Below are 16289 nucleotides of genomic sequence, written 5' to 3'. Positions count from 1 at the left end.
TTATTCTTTGCAGCTCTCTTATTGCTGACCTATTCATTTTGAGAGGTTTTTGTGTGTGCGCATTCTCTGACTGGTCTTTGACAGCAAGTGGGCAGCCACGTGCTGCAGGGAATCCTTTGAGTTCAGTCGAGGAACATGCTGCACCCCAGGGCCTCCTTGTCAGCCCTGGTGAGGGTACAGGAATGTGCAGGAGCTGACCTAGGGGACATCCTCCATACAGGCCAAACAAGAGGCTGCCAGGCCTTCGGAGGAGGTTATTTGCCTCCCTGTGACTCAAGGGAAGGGAATAGAGAGTGAAGTGAGCCCAGCAGCAGGACCTGAGCCCCAGGGGAGATACACGAGTGCAGGGGTGTTTGCACCCAGGGGAGCTGAAGCTTGGCAGGGGGACAACTTGGCAGCCCTCCACTCCTGACTCGTGCTAAGCTGGGAGGTGGCATAGTACCTCCCAGAGTGGTTTCGTTTGCTTGTCATATGGTGCTCACTTGCCTACTTTAAAGGAAAACAAATGGCTTCTTGGAAGCTGCACATGCATCCGGGAGGAGCAGGACGCTGACCACAGCAGGACTGATGTGCGCCTAAGAAGAGAAGGGGCTGCCTTCCCCTTCAACAGGGCATCAAAATCTTAACAAGGTGTTTTCAGGGGCCCTGTCTCACAGCTGTGCAAGTAGGAGACAGGCTTTGAAATGCCTCCAAGTCAAAGTGCTGTGAAGTTTATGTAGGCAGAAGGTAATTACCCAGATTAGAATTTGGCCAGGACACAGGACTGACACTTCATGAAGGAGTGTGCCACAGGAGCTTAAATAACCACAAGCGATTGGCGCTTCCATGACTTTACCTTTTAGCAGAAACACTAATCTCCAGCAGTGGAGTGGTGATGGAGAGACAGGACTGATGAGGAAGGTGTCAACAACTGCAGGCTGCAGCGCGGGTTCAATCTTCATAAAGTCTGCATCCATTTCCCTTCCCCTTCTCAAATATATGAGTTGTAAAGAAGTAACTGAAACCACAGTTATTGACCTGAAAGTTGAATTCTACCTTTCTTTTTCTTCTTTTTTCCTAGCGTTCTTTCTTCTTCTGCATTTTTCCTTCCTCATCTGCCACTTTTCAGTATTCCTTTTTTTTTTTCTTCTGTACAATTACTTTCCTCACTTCTTACTCTCCATCTAAATCCCCTCCATTGTGCTTTCCTGGAGTTCAGTCCCTATCTTTCATTCTCCCTTCCAACTTCTTATCTGCTTCTGTCATTTGATTAAACATTTTGCTGCTTCTTATCCTTCACAAAGCTGTCTGGGATTGTGGGCCTCCTCCTGAGCATGGCTGCATTCCAGTATTGCTTATATCCTCAAAAGATCCCAGGCTCCAGCTTCTATGTGGTCATGAGTGACTGGCCACAGATTCAATTTTATGCTATGGGATTCTATGCTGGCATAAAGGTAGCGGAAGACTATCTGTATGCATATTTCCTGTGGTAATAGGTCTAGAAATACTCATGAATTGTTGTGAACCTGAGACTAGAGGAAAAATGTTGGGAAGTGTTTCAGTTAGTTGTAAATTGCTTTTAGTTGTAAATTGCTTTTAGTTGGTTCTACTCAGTAACTACCAAAGCAAATAAATTAAAAATTGAAAGTGTATCTTCACCTTTTTCTTATCATAACAGTAACTTTCCTGGCAATTCACCAATGCATCCCTTTTCTGTTATGCTTCACTGCCCTCAAGTAATTTGTACCTCTTTCTGGGGAAATCTATCCGGTGAATATTTCCTGATACAACCTTACCTGTAGTTTTTCGGTACCACCATATTGGATGACCATAAATACTTCTTTCTTGTGGTGTTATGTAAAAGAAATACCAATTCTCTTACTTTTTGCTAAAATAAGTAAACTAATTAATAATTAGTTGTTTTTCAGAAAACCTTTACTTCTCCTTGACCTTCAACATCTTCACTACTGCTTGTTTTTCTTCATGTTATTGCTGCCTTCATGCTATCTGATGCACTGAGAACCATGACTAATCAGACAGAGCTGGACTGTCTAGTACTACACGAAGAAGGGCTGCTCATGCCATTGCCTGTGATGTGATACCTCCAGCCACCCAGCTCCAAATGATGTTGGCTCTGCCTCTGCCATATCATGTTGACGATTCACACTCAGCTCAACTGGTATCGTATGAAAGTCCTTTTCCACCTGAATGCAAGTCTGCTCTTCAGGTTTCTCTATCTGACCAAGTCTTGGCACTAGGGTTAATTCTGCCTAGATACAGTGGTGTGCACATGGATTTCAGTTGAATAATTCTGCTGCACCTTAAAATATCCATGTTAATTTTAACGCCTAAGTCAACATGAACTGCAGCTCTGGCCATCACCCACTTTTCCCTTCTGTTAGATGAAGGTTTAGGACCTGGTATACAATACCAGTGGCCTGGTAAAGCCCACAACTTGATGTGAGTTGTATATATATAGTCTGAAGAACCATTTTCTTTTTCTCTTTTTCTTTTTCTATGGAACTGTACTAACACAGACTCAGGTACAATCCTCCAAACAAGCCTGATGCATGCAGGTAAGAAAGGTTTCATTTTCTTTCCTGGGAGATGTTCCTAATGTTCACACAAAGATCTGGCAGGATTTCAGTCACAAAAACCCAAGACTATGTTTCTGTTTAAAAGCTTCAAACTGCATTTATTGTAAATTTATGGAAAAAAATAATGAAGAAACCACAGGTTGGTAAACTATTACATCTCAGTGTGAAGAAGTTGTCCAGTGATTTGCAATCAGATATTGAAAAGAATATCTAAAGAAGCAGCAATTTTTCAATAGAAATCTTATTAAATAAAAAAGAAAATTATTTCCATATTTACAGATTATAAGGCAAATGTATCCTTAAAGCATTGTTTAGTAGTTAGTGGGTTTATTTCTTTGAAAGGAAAAGGGAAATGGTTCAAATCTAAGAGGGTACTTAGGAAGCAGCTTGCTACAGAGTCTATTTTACCACTGGTGAACAGCCCAACAGCCTCCCCTTGACCACTGCCATGCTCTGCTTCTTCTGTCATCCAGGCTTTCACCGAAGGGCTTCTGGTACCTCCACCTACGAAACACAGAGAGGTGGAAATCTCATTACATTTGATGTACAGTCTGGGTGTCAAAATTCCTTCCTGGGCTGTAGGCACTCTCCCAAGATCCCTCTGCTAATCACCACCTCCCATAACAAGCCTGAACCTAGGAAAGTACCTCACTTTCTGTCACAATCTCGGGTAAATAGAAGTCAGTGTGCTAAGAAAAGCCTAATCAGAGGAAAACCTCCTCCCGAGTATTTTATGTTCGCATTTCTAAGAATGTTTTTATTAAATATCTATGTACTAAAGTTAATTGAGTTTGTGCTGTATCTGAGCCACGATCAGTTACAGAAATATGATCTCTTACTTACCCGCCTTAATTGTTTTATGCTGCTTGCTCGAATTGCTTCCATAAGGTTGTCATGGAGAGACCTCTGTGGGGTGGAGGGTCGGGTGGAGGGTCGGGAGCCTTCTTCTGATCTTCTGTCTGAGACCGATTTTAGAGAATCTTTAATTTCTTTCAATATGCTGTTCTCATGTTTTTTGCTTTTTTTGCCTTTTTTCTTTTTCTGTCCATTCTGTAAGGCTTTTCTTGAGCTTTCTTGCTGCTTGATGACTTCAGCTATGTTCCTGGTTGGTGCCTTCTTCTCTGGAATAACTGGGGGAGGCGGAGGAGGAGGAGGAGGAGGGGGGGGTGGAGGTGGGGGTGGGGGTGCAAGAGCTGGCGGCTGACTTTTTGCTGGTGGTGCCTTCTTAGAGAGCTTTGGAGAGGACCAAGGTGAACTCTTAGGTGACGTATAAGGTGAGGAACGAGGAGTCCCCTTCTGCAAGACTTTGGTCTTTGGGTTGATGGCTCCATCACAACCAGACTCTTGCTGCCGTTGCTCCTGCATACGCTTTTGCCTTTGTTTATCCATATTTCTTGTCAGAATACTTGTCATGCTCATCCTTGGACCAGCAAGGTCAAAGTGGTATCCGAGCTTGACCAGAGTGGTGTTCTCTTTCAACAGTTTAACTATGTCCATTTCCACCTGGCTGCCCATAATATGCCTTTGGTTGTGGAACCGTAACTCTGTTAGAACCTTGTTATGCTGCAAAGCTCTCATGATGGCCAGCACTCCTTTGCCCGTGATAAAATTTGACTCAATATTCAGACTAGTTATATGCTGATTTACCTTTAACATACCGGCAATTGCTATTGCGACATTGTCATCAGCGTGTGTGTTAGCCAAGCTGAATGACTTGACTACGGTGTTGTCCCTCAGGGCTTGAGAAAATTGTATAAGCATCTGTGAAGTGATGTTTTCAATGTTATTTAGATTTACCTCTGTGGTGTCTGGGTCATTGCTCCGAACTTTTTCCAAAGCATCCTCAATAACGGTTGGGTTTCCACACGGGTGGATGGCGCTGCTTTTAAAGCTCAGATTGTCTGTGTCTTTACCATCGTGGCCATTGAGCAGATTTTCACTGTCCTTCGCACTGTTACTCTTCTTGTGTCTCGTATGGTCAGAACTCCTGCCATCCTCACAATTCACAGGTCTTTCACCAGCTGCAGCATTTTGCTTTTCATTGTCCTCATCATCACTGTCATCTTCATCTTCCTCCTCTTCTTCTTCTTCCTCTTCGTCATCCTCTTCAGTATATGCCTCCTCAGACACTTCACTGTTGCTTTCTGTAAAATATTCTTCTTGAATGTCTTCTGAATTGTCATTTTCTTGCTCTGATTCCTGAACGGGAATGTAGGTGTGGGTGTTAAACACAATTGCAGTAACATAGCTACTGCCTCTTTGCACAAAAATAATTATCTTGAAACTACAGAATTTAATGCTGATAGCTAAAAAATTCCCAGAAACAAAGACAATTAAGGGAACAGAAAAACTGTTTCAGCACCTTACACCTTTTTATCATTGTTTCTTTCATTTTCTTTAGAAGACAAATGCTTAGTGTAAATTGGATTAGCTTCCCAGATGTCAAAGATTTCTACCAAGAGAAGACTTAATACAAGATACCATAACATGGATAAACTTCATTCTCTTTGTTGGCATGTCTACAAGGGGCTATTAAATGGAGCTGTATGGGTCCCTGCCAGCAGAAACACAAGACTGCAGTTTCAGAATGGATGTGATATGTGAGCAACAAGTTTCTTGACTTCATAAAGATTAGACAGCTGCGTCAATGCTCAGTCTCCCTTGTATACATTACCACATCCAACAAGGCTAAAGAATGCCATGACTTAGAATACAAACAGTGTCTGCATGTGTAAACAGGCATATAGATGTGGAAGATAATATAGTATTACATGAGTCCTGCAGAAAGGACTCTGGATAAACTAAGGGTGTTATACACGCTTAGGAGCAATTTGTGAAGAAAAGATTACAACACTTTCCCACAGGTAACATGTAATCATGTCAATAAACCCCAAATCTCTTCATGTTTGCCAACAGCCAAGACTCTGCTCCTGAACAGTGGACACAGGCCAGCTGCCATACTGCAACGGGTTATAACTCATTGCTTATTCAATGAGTGTTTTTCTAAACCCCAGGGTTATTTCAGTGTGTTTGATGGGCACCCAAATAGCAGCTTTGGATCCACTTCTCAAAGTTCTGCCAGGTGTCCTTAGCAGTTATGGTGGCAGTGGACAATTCTCCACGTGCAGGAGCAGCTAAAGGTCTGTACCCCTCAAAAATCCCACTCTCTATTTGGAGAGCTCCAGAAGCGTGGCAGCATTGTGCAGGTCATGACTGAGCCCCCGAGCTGTGACCAACCCTCTTAACCAAAAAGAGATCTTAGGTGTCCTTTTCAGTCTACTGGGCAAGCCAGAGTCTAAGTTTTTTATGTTTGTAAATGCTTTTAAAATTTTGGATGAAGTGTAGTGGTTGCATGCACGACTTTATCAACATTCATGTTTTGGTCTTTGTAAAATAGTAAGTGTGTACTTTGTGGAGACGCAGTGATTCAGTTCTGTGCTTCTGGAAAACAGAATTGTTACTAACTTGGCAGCTTATTTTTAGAAAAGCTGTGTAGATTTAGGTTTTCTTAATTATCTGGTTCTAAAAATGCCAGTGAAAGGTTAAAATAATAGTAATTACAGATTGCATGGTACCATTTCATAGTCTTGAGCAGTTTGCTGTGTTGGGACACATGAAAATTAGACGATACTTGTAGTGTTCACAAAAGCCTGACTCTAATGAAACAGGTCATCGAACTGGTCCAGCCTACCACTGCTGAGAGTTCAGCACATGCAGGGTTTGCAGGATCCAGCTCCATCACCCTGTGCGTGGAGGGCTTGCAGGATCTGGCCTCCACTTCTCCTGCAGAGTCTGTGAAGGAAGTCCCTTAACACAGAAAGTTGCTGTGCTGCATATGGAAACAGGGATGTGTTTAAGCCAGGTTTATTATGGGACTGAGATTTGTATCTGCAGCTTCTGCACAAATATGCAGCCTTTTAAAAGCTGAAAACATCGGTTATCCAGGAAAGCATCTGTGTTGCTATGCTTTTATCTGCCCAAGCATATACCCTACAGTCTTCAGCACAGCTGCATATGAGCAGAAGCTTGTGCCTTTGAATGGACTGCTAATATGTTTTGATGACTCTAGATAAATATAAATAAATAAACAAACTTGATTTTTCTCAGAGGCACTTCTGAGGGTAGAGGAGGAATTTATTTTCCCAGCACGTACATCGTCAGCTGTCGTATCTCCATACATGGTTAGATGCCATATCTCACAGCAACCTGAACAACAATTCTGCAATGGAGTACTCCTCTTTGCAGATCTATAGAGACATGCCCGGGTATTGTGGCAGCATTTCAGTACAGGACTGCTGCCGGCAGCCTGCAGGGCTTCATCTTACTTCATGGTAGCAACTTGATGAAAAGTTAGGCCGCAGATAGTCAACACAGTGAGATAAATACCTCTGGAGGGCATGGCACTCACCCTAAAAGGCTATCTACAGGATGTGTGCCTTCTGAAGGGGCTGATGTCTTGCCACTAACTATAGAAATAGCACAAATAGCTATCTTAAATAAGGTGCCTAACTTTCAGACAGTTGAGGGCAAAGAGATTGCTTTCAAGAAACACAGAAAGCGTTTTCTTACTGCCTTCATTTGTGCCTCCGACATCAGCAAGTGAACACTTTCCTATTTTTGGACACTTTTAGAAATTTTCTTCTCACATCTAAAGGAACAAAGGCTTTTGCAAGCATTTTAAGGTTTAGCTATTAGCACCTTGTTAATACTATACAGGCATGGGAAACCATTCTGTGACACAGAATGAGCCCTGTTCAGAAGGTTTTTGTAACCAACCAGGTTTCAGGTTCCAGGCTCATCTGGAAAAAAGCATTAATCTTGCCATTCCGTTCCTTAGCACTTGACAAACAGGGAGTGAAGTCCACGTCTGCAAGCTGATACTAATGGTCTGATGACAGCTAGCACTCGGTGTGCTTGCCTACAAAGACACTACAACACCATTCACTAGCAGGAGCAAACACTTAACTGCAAAGAAATCCTGACTATTATTATCACGAGCTAATTTTATCCAAGTGATTTTTCTCTAAGACAATATTTAGTCTGATGTAAAATTGGCCTAATTAGATTTTCTTGCAAATGAACTGAGCTCCTGACAAGGCTGTTACAAGTTGAGATTTGCTTTTTTATTTTTTTTATCTTTTTTTGTATTTTTTTTTTTATTTAAACATAGAAGAACATGTCCTCATAAGGCAAAACTTGGTCTGGAGCCGTGCTTAAAAATCAAAAAAGTTACTCTCACACCTAAGTCCTTGCTTTGCTTTGAAACTACAGGAAGCTGTTGAGAAAACAAAAGCTAATTTTTGAAAGAGCTCAGTCTCACAGATGGTTTCTGCAAGGGCTCAGGGGATGATTGCTTCGGTTTGGTTTGGTTTGTTTTTAAAAGGCAGCATATAAGCTTTTAAACAAAATCAAAAGTTAACCAAAAGTCTATATCGCTACCTGGCAATAACTTTTAGCCTGTCCCTTAAAACTGTATTCCTGCCCATTTTTTAATCACCAGCAATAGTTTTTGCAGGATTTTCTTCTGTTTTCTGCTAAGCTTGTAATGTACTTCCAGAGAGGGTGCAAGAATTCTCTGAGCCAATTCTCTGTGCTTTAGCGGGCACAAACATATCTCCAACAATGTTCTTAAAAATGTTACAAGAGACAGAAAGAAAATAAAAGCAGCAAGTGAGATCAGCCAGGGAAGAAGAAGTCCTGACATTTCTAGGAAGCAGCGAACGCCTCAGGGTCTTACCTTGTCGCATGCACCCAGCCTCTCTTTTTCCAAGAGTTTTCTGGTCTCCCTCTCCCAGTAGGCCATCAGCGCTTCCCTGCTGAAAGTCCCTGTGGGTGTTTTCTCTGTCAGACTCTTTTGCCGTTGCCCTACGGGAAGGTTACGATCGGGCTCGATGTCCTCCAGCTCCCGCTCCAGCTCCTTCAGCTCCTCTTCAGTGAGAGAAGCGAGGAGCTCATCTTCATCAATGTCCTCATATTTGCTCAGCTCTCTTCTGTAGCCAAAGGTAGACATGGTCCCGTTTTGTCAGGCTGGTACAAAACTGAAAGGATCGGGCATTCACGAGGGCTGGATCAGGCACGCCGTGTCTCGTTTGGTCAGCAACTGTTTCCCTGAGTAGCTGAGGCACCCTTTTAAGAGTGATCACCAGGGGCTTACGACAATGCATGAAGGGATGAAAGCATGCTCTGTTTTAAGCATCAGACGTCAGCTAGACATCTGAAGAGAAAGAATGTCCCACCGCTGGTGTTTGCAGGTCCCTGGAAGAGGGGATTACTGACACAGTGACCATTGCCTTATTTAGAGCAGCCTGCTCGCAGGAGGGCACCCGCTGCCGGGGGGGGGGGGGGGGGGGCAGCGGGGAGAAAACCACGCTGGCCTCGCTTGTTAACAAGAGGAGGAAAGAGCCGTGAAAATTCACATAAACCCCAGCTGCCGCAGGGGCTGGGAACAGAACGGCCTCACCATTGCTCACCAGAGTCCTGCTGCCTTTCATGGTTTTCTGGCCAAACCACACCGTCGTTGCAGCAAGGCGGCTGCAGGAGGCTGCAAGTGGTAGAAGAAGGGGAGAAGGTTGTGGTGCCTGTACCTCACCTGCCACACATCACCCAGCTGGATTATCTGCCGATTCTCCTTGCTCAGGAGTGATAGGGGGAGGATCGACTCATCCCTTTGCAGCTGGTGCCAGATGCTGCTCTGGTGGAGGACTGCAGGCTGCTGCTGGGGTCGGTGGCATTGCATGGAGATGTAGGGGCACCTCACAGCACAGCACAGCACGGGCTTCGTTAATGCAAATGAGGCCTCTAGTGGGCATTTTAGTTTATGGCCATCACTCACTGGAGCTGATGGATGTGCAGCTGGAGAGCACCCTCAAATTCATATATATATACACGTATGTATATCTATGGGTATTTTTTCCTGTATAGATATATGATAATGTATTTACACAAACACATAAGTATATGGGAACAATGTACATATAAATATATGTATGTTATCACATCTTCTAGTAAGCACTATACTGACATTATTTTTAGAGAGAGGTATCTTCCAGTATAAGGAACCACAGAAAGAAAGCGTAACTTCACATTGTTTTTCTTCTCTTTACTACCTATAAATGATGGTAAATAAGCAAAGCTTTTGGAAACATCCAGGCCAGCAATATCTGAAAACCAATGCTCTGAGAGAGAGACAAAGAAAGGAAGAGTGAAATAGAGAAAAAGTAGATTTGGGTCCAAGGAAGTAGAAACCCACCTAAAATGATAAATGTTAACATTATAAAATGAAAAGTCACAGTGGTTTTATTTTTAGATGGTAAATTCCATGTTAAATGGAAATGTAAGTGAAATCATTTGAACTAAGTACTTGTCCAGAATTGCCTCTTTTTGATTAGCATGGATTGGGCACTAGAACTGACGTATGGTGTTTAGCCAAATTGTTTATAAAGTTTTATTACTGCATATGTTGTTTTAATGGCCATAGAGAGGAGTGAGCATGCTTTTCACAAACAGAGTTGGTAAATAAATTAGATATTTCCTTTCATCATTTTTCTATGTGAATTTCATGCAGCTTAGCTCACTCAAGTGGGATGAAAGCTTAGAAGCCTTTGCTTTCCTAACACAGGAAAAACACTCATAAATCAGATTAAAGAATACTGCACATTTGTAATCAAATTAAATAAATATTTGCAGGTCATTTGTATTCGCCAATCTTTTCTTAAAATAAAAAAAGCAAAAACAAGCTGCAAAAACATCAGACACAACACAATTTGTAAGCCTTAGACTTTTCTTATGTTGAGAGTTCACAATACAAGGTACAAACATACAACCGCTTGACTTGTATATTTACTCTTTTCTGTGTAGAATTCTAATTTTAAAAACTCAAAGAAACCTCAAAAAGTGACATGTTGCTCACTTTTCAAAGAATGTTCTAAAGGGTAATTTATTCCAGCCCTTCACAGCAACATGAACATTACCTTCAATGCTACTCCTTGCAGCGGCATGACAATACATTGGTACAGTGATGATGTTTATCATAAGATGAGAATCTCAGTGATGTCTGCTCTAGCCAAGGGATAACAGAATTTAAAGATGTTACAAAATATGGGTAAGCTTTTCTATTGCAAATGTCTTCCCAGAAGTGAGGGGAGATTGGCAGAGTTACATGAGGTTACAAGAGATTTGGGTCCTTTCTTAAACCTGTACATGTCACTCACAGTAATTTAGGACCCATTCTTTATAAGGAAATGGACAAGTGCAAACACCCATGAACAGTCTCTGGAACAACAGTGATAAAAGTAATAAAGCTGGCAAGTTGTACACACAAAAATGATGCTAAAACTGTAAAGCCAAGCACTCACAGATCAGCAAATGCTGGCATTACATTTGCCCTTGCCTGTTGATGAGCACAGAAACTCAGTGCTTAATTCCATAATTCTGTGATATAAAATTATATGCTTCAGTTCTGGTCCCATGAGTCCCCAGGACCCCTACTGCCACTCAGTGTGCAGGAGAGATCATGCATATTTAACAAACAGCCCCTCAAAATTTTGTCTTGTCGTTTTCTTCAGCATAACAAGATTACTAATGATTAATGTCTAAGAACGCTTTCAGAACAGTTGGCAGTGTTATCTCAATTGAAAGGAGAAATAAAGAGACTTTAAGATTGAAAGTATCCACTAACGCAGAGTGCTTACGGTGACATGCTTAGGATTTGCTTACGGTGACATGCTTAGGATTTGCTTTTTGGGAGTATTTGGCATTATGCAACACTTCAGTTTGTCAGTGCTCAGCTCCTGTGGGTATCACCCATTGCTGAAGCTGCCCACCACTACAGTTCAGACCACAGATTATCACTCATATTATTTAATTATGATTAAATTGGCTTGCCTAACTTCTCAGAGGAAATTTGCTAAAAATTAGGATTGATTTTATTTTCCTAGTATTACCATTCCTGCATTAGACTTTTTGTTCTCTTCCCTCAGTCCCATTTCTCAGACATTATAAACACTCAGACACTCAGATTTCTGGAAAAAAAAAAAAAAAGGCAAAAATAGCAGCCTGGGCATCCTGTTGTACATCCCACACTATATGCTCAATCACAGAACTGTGACTCCAATATAAACCCTTCAGGAAGACATGTTGTACTAGCGAGGTGTGAGGTGGTTGAAGCGAGAGGTGGCACAGTGAACTTCCTCCTATCACAAGCAACACGAGGGCAGAGCATGGGCTACACATAGTAGTCCACATGCACAGGTCTGTAATTGCTGTGTTGACTGTTATCTAGGATGAATCCTCCAAAGTACTTTGCCACCGACCAGCACAAAACCTCAAACCATGCCCCTGACACCCTGCTAAAATCCTGTATTCAGGGAATAGCTTGTCACTTCTAGGCCATGAAAACTCTTTGATCATTCAAAAAAATAATAATTTTTGAAATATTTGCTTCGTTCAGGACGGGGGCTAACATGAGAGAAGATAGGAGCTGAGAGAGCCCATTTTATTGAAGCAGGTCTCACTTTGCCATTTCAAACATCTAGGGTGCAAGCTTCTGGCTCTGAGTGGGACTGAACCCACTCAGAGGCTGGTAGACTTCAGACAGGACTGAAGTCCTGTCAGACAATCTTTCCTAGCCCAGGTGACTTATCTTCTAGGTTTTAGAAGACGAGACACTTCTAAGTGCTTATGCCTCTTTTTTCCTTTCCAAACAACTAAATATTTCAAACAGCAGCCTAGGAAATGTTCAGCTTCTCACAGGTTTCCACACCTTGTTGTTCAAGTTGTTGAAAGGAAGTGAGCAACATCAGAAGGGCAGTAGGCATCACCGACTGGGGCAAAATCCACAGCTTAAACTTTACTTGCAGTCTGGTGAGCACAGGCCAAATGACAGGAAAGCAAAGTGAGTGTTGTACAACCTTGTCCTCAGGCGTGGGACACGGCCTGTCCTCGGGGCACTGGCTATTTCAGTCACAGCTCCTAAGGACAGCCTGTCAGACAGATGCGTTGGCTTGTATCAAAATGCCGGCCCACGCTGCAGGAATGGGTCCAGTTGCTATAAAGCACATTAAAAACAATGCCACCACAGCATGTCTGGGCTTTCCCATTCCCTCATGTTGCACATTTTCACCCTTCCCCACCTCTTTTGCAACCCCATTCCTCACCCAGCACCTTCCCTGATGCATACCCCTCATGCAGGCCCTGATGCTCCAGCCCCAATCTCCTCACTGCTGTGGCCTTCCCTGCCTCCTTTCCCTGACCCCTTCTCCTTCCTGCCCCTCATCCCACATCCCCTGTTCTCCTCCCAGTGCTGCCTGCCTTGCTGCCTGCCATCCCCCTCCTGCCTCACACTCCTTTCCCCTTCCTCCTCATGCATATATTTCTGTATGCTGCTTCTGTAGGCCCAGGTTGAACGCAGAGTCCAAAAGAGACAAAGGGTCAGCAGCCTGGCATCTAGGCAGGACGGGCAGGCAGACTGATGGGACAAGCTGTAGCTCTTTCTCCCAAGGGACCAGCATTACTTTTGAAAATTGTGCACACCGTACCGCTCTTGAAAAGGATGTGTCATCACCTGCATTTAACACTGGTATCAGCCCAGCAAATGGGATAAAGCATGCACTGAAGGCATTTGAAGGAACAATTTTTCAGCTGCTTTTCTCTGTGACAGATGATTCTGTTGTCCAGTCCATTTCTCCTGGTGTTGCTGTAAATGGGGAGTCACAAGTGAGAAAAACTTTTCCCTTCATCCCTGCTAAGGAAACAAAAAGTGGGATGAGTTTAAAGACCACCGTGAACCCAAACCAGTCTTTGCTTGGGAATCTGATTTGACATCCTAAACCAATGACAGATCCTTCCCGCTGACCCTCTGCAGCACACTCCAGGCCACTGGAAGGGCAGATTCCAGGTCCAATTGTAGCTTAACAGCTCAGACCCACCACAAACAGCGATCAGCTTTCACTCAAAAACATGTGCATGTGGACTGCCTTATTGCTCAGATTCGTTTTGAAAACAACATTCCCACCAGCTGCTGGGAAGGTAACCAGAAGTCTGGGGAATGCTATAAACCACCAAGCCATGGGGCAAACACTAATCTAATATGTTTTGATGGTGGGGGCGTTCAGGTTCCCTTGCTTATCAAGCAGACAGAAGAATCATAGAAAAATGTCATAGTAATGTCAAAGAAAAAGTCATAGTAAAGAACAGAATGGGTTCTGCTGGTGCTGGTGATGGGAAGTGTGCAAGGATGCATCTCGGAAGTGGAGTCAAGAGGTGAACCTTGCTGCAGGAAACCGCTGGGGGAAAAAAGGTAACAGTGCAAACAAAAACATTTGAGGACTAACAAATTCCGTCAGCATTTGATTAAAAGAAGGAAAACTTTCTAATCATCTCGTGTCAGTACAATAAGTCACGTTCCATAATAACAGCATGAGGGGAACCTGCTTATCTCTGACAGAGCAAACTATTGTGCTGTTCTGTAAGTGCTTCTCTACTTCCCTACTGACTGTCCACTTCCTCAGTGCCAGTTTTTGCCACACCAAAAAGATAAAGTGCCTTATACACAATGGTTGTCCCAATGCTCTTGCTTTCATATAGCTGCTCATATTCCTCAGGAAGAATCTCAATGTGCTTTACAAACATTGCCAACAGATTTACGAACTATATATAGAAATAATTTCACTCACTACTGATGTACAGACACCAGGGTGACCACAGCAGCTGTTTGGTATTACAGAGCAATATTGCTCATTGGTTTTGGACAGGAAGCAGAGGCTGCTGTATGGCAGAGAAAGTAGCAGAGGTACTCCTGAATGCAGACAGGCATAAAGTGGGTGGTTTTTACAAGAACAGTTTGAATGGGACACTGTTTAAGCACCCGTAGTCAGCCTGTTCTTTCCCAAAAAGCATGATAAAATATATAACATCTGCCACTACAAACATTACGTTATTCATGGTGGTATTTGCAAATGCACCATAAGTTGTATGTCTAGGTCCGAGTATGTAGCTATTAAATTGTGAGTAATTATGAAAAGTGCATGCACTTAATCCTTTGTTGAATGCCTCAGACTCAGACAGTTCACCTGTGTAGCTTAGACAAATATACAGTTTGCCTTTCAGATAAAAAAAAAAAAAAAAAAAAAAAAAAGCTGTTTCTTTATACCCAGGGAGCAATACAAGTACTAACTTCTATAACTAGCATTTCCTCGATTTGAAGTCAAGGTATTTTAACAGTGTGTGTTTATTAAGATAATTTTTTTTATTATTAAAAAAAAAAAAAAAGATCCTAGCAGTATAAACAAATGATGTAAATCATAAGGAATGAAATACAAGCAGCAGTACTAAGTAAATAAAGACAATAAAGTAGAGAATTTATGTCTACTTTGAAATAGCCCATATTAATGACAATGGGAGTCTGGGCACTGTATCTACCATGCACAAATTATGCAGGCAAAAGTAAATAGTTTTCTGTTAGACTTGATCAAATGTAAAGATTTCTACTGCAAATGTGAATTTTGAATATGAAATTAAATACGTTGTACATGTCACCAGAGCTACACTACCATATCAGTCTTAAAACTACTAACAACATGTTTTTACAGCTTTTCAGGAGAGTCATGAAACGCAAGTTCCTCAGGGAATACTTCTCCTGATCTAAGTACCTCTTTTGCTGTTGTGAGTGACACTTAAGGGAGTACTCCAGAGAGAAAATGTTTCCCGTTGCAATATATACTTTTAAATATTTATACAGTCATTCAGTGCACTTACCCGTGTACTTGTTTCTGATTTATCCAGCTTTTGTCTTGGTAAAGGATCAGAATGGATTTCTTTGACGACTGTTCCATGCATTTGGAGATAGACAGTGTGGGTTTGAATCAAGGTCATTATCTGTAGGTATAGAAAAGGAATCCAAAGGAGAGACACCTTGGACAGCAAGGTTCCCGTTTTAATTACTGCAGCCTAAACAATTTCCAGTGGAAAGGTCAGGGAGAGAACAAGCCAGAATAGAGCCAGTCAGGCTGAAATTCACTTTGGCTGGAATAATGTTTCCTGATACCACCCTTCTTGAGCAGACATCTATCAGTGCCAAGGCTCACAGGGAAAAAAAAGGAGATGGAGGAAGGCTTTAAATGGACTGACTCAGCAGGCAGCCTAGTGCCATTGCGGAGTACAACAGAGAGGCAAAGATGGATACACAGAAGACAACAGAGATGAGGGCAAGGCACTGTTCACCAGGCACATATTAAGGGGGTTGATGCAAAAGCTAATGGAGATGAGACCTGTTCTGCTACAGAGATAAGCGCTCATCAATTTATGCCACTTTTCTCCATGCAAACCATAGCTAAATTGTTGGCTACTTTAGAAGCCTTTTCTGCCCCAAATAAAGGTCAGAAAAATCCCTTTACCTACCCAAAGGTAGACACAAAAGAGCACTGCTCTGTGACTGTGTTTTTCCATATAGGACTCACATACTGTCAGGAATAATCAGAGAAAAGGCAACTGAGGAATGAAAAAACGGAGGCAGAATACTGGCTCCTGCAGTAAAACAGTAAAATTGTCTCCCACTTGATACCTGGAGCAAGGATCTGCCATGCCAGCTTCTCAGATTAAATGGTAGCCAGTGCATGGAAGTTTTATGGAAGGCATACACGATACTATGGGCCCTAAAGGGTATAGATGGTAATATAACTCATGGCTGTGGTTTGGTCCTTCACCAAACTATGAAAA

The 16289-nt window shown here is 42.4% G+C and overlaps 1 protein-coding gene across 2 annotated transcripts; it reads right to left on the bottom strand.

Annotated features, from left to right (window-relative positions):
• Positions 1-2653: 2653 nt before the first annotated feature.
• Positions 2654-8820, bottom strand: LMOD2 (leiomodin 2). Of its 2 annotated transcripts, XM_084512384.1 has the most exons (3): positions 8314-8801; positions 3420-4775; positions 2654-3080 (listed from the first exon to the last, which is right to left on the bottom strand). In XM_084512384.1, exons 1-3 carry the CDS (start codon positions 8584-8586, stop codon positions 3054-3056), a joined length of 1656 nt encoding a protein of 551 aa, XP_084368510.1. In that variant the 5' UTR covers positions 8587-8801; the 3' UTR covers positions 2654-3053. The 2 variants fall into 2 exon arrangements, with proteins under 2 accessions (XP_084368510.1, XP_084368509.1); XM_084512383.1 differs by lacking the exon at positions 2654-3080 and having other exon boundaries at positions 3133-4775; positions 8314-8820.
• Between the last annotated feature and the right edge of the window lie 7469 nt (positions 8821-16289).

This window comes from Aythya ferina (genome assembly GCF_964211825.1).
Source record: "Aythya ferina genome assembly, chromosome: 1".
Classification (NCBI taxonomy): domain Eukaryota; kingdom Metazoa; phylum Chordata; class Aves; order Anseriformes; family Anatidae; genus Aythya; species Aythya ferina.
This window is presented reverse-complemented; position numbering and strand designations above follow the sequence as displayed.

Bases quoted from the DNA above. Each gene is read 5' to 3' on its own strand.
- LMOD2 (XM_084512383.1), bottom strand. From the start codon at position 8,586: ATGTCTACCTTTGGCTACAGAAGAGAGCTGAGCAAATATGAGGACATT. The intron at 4,776-8,313 runs GTAAGACCCTGA...ATTCCCGTTCAG, and splicing joins GGCTGGGTGCATGCGACAAG to GAATCAGAGCAAGAAAATGA.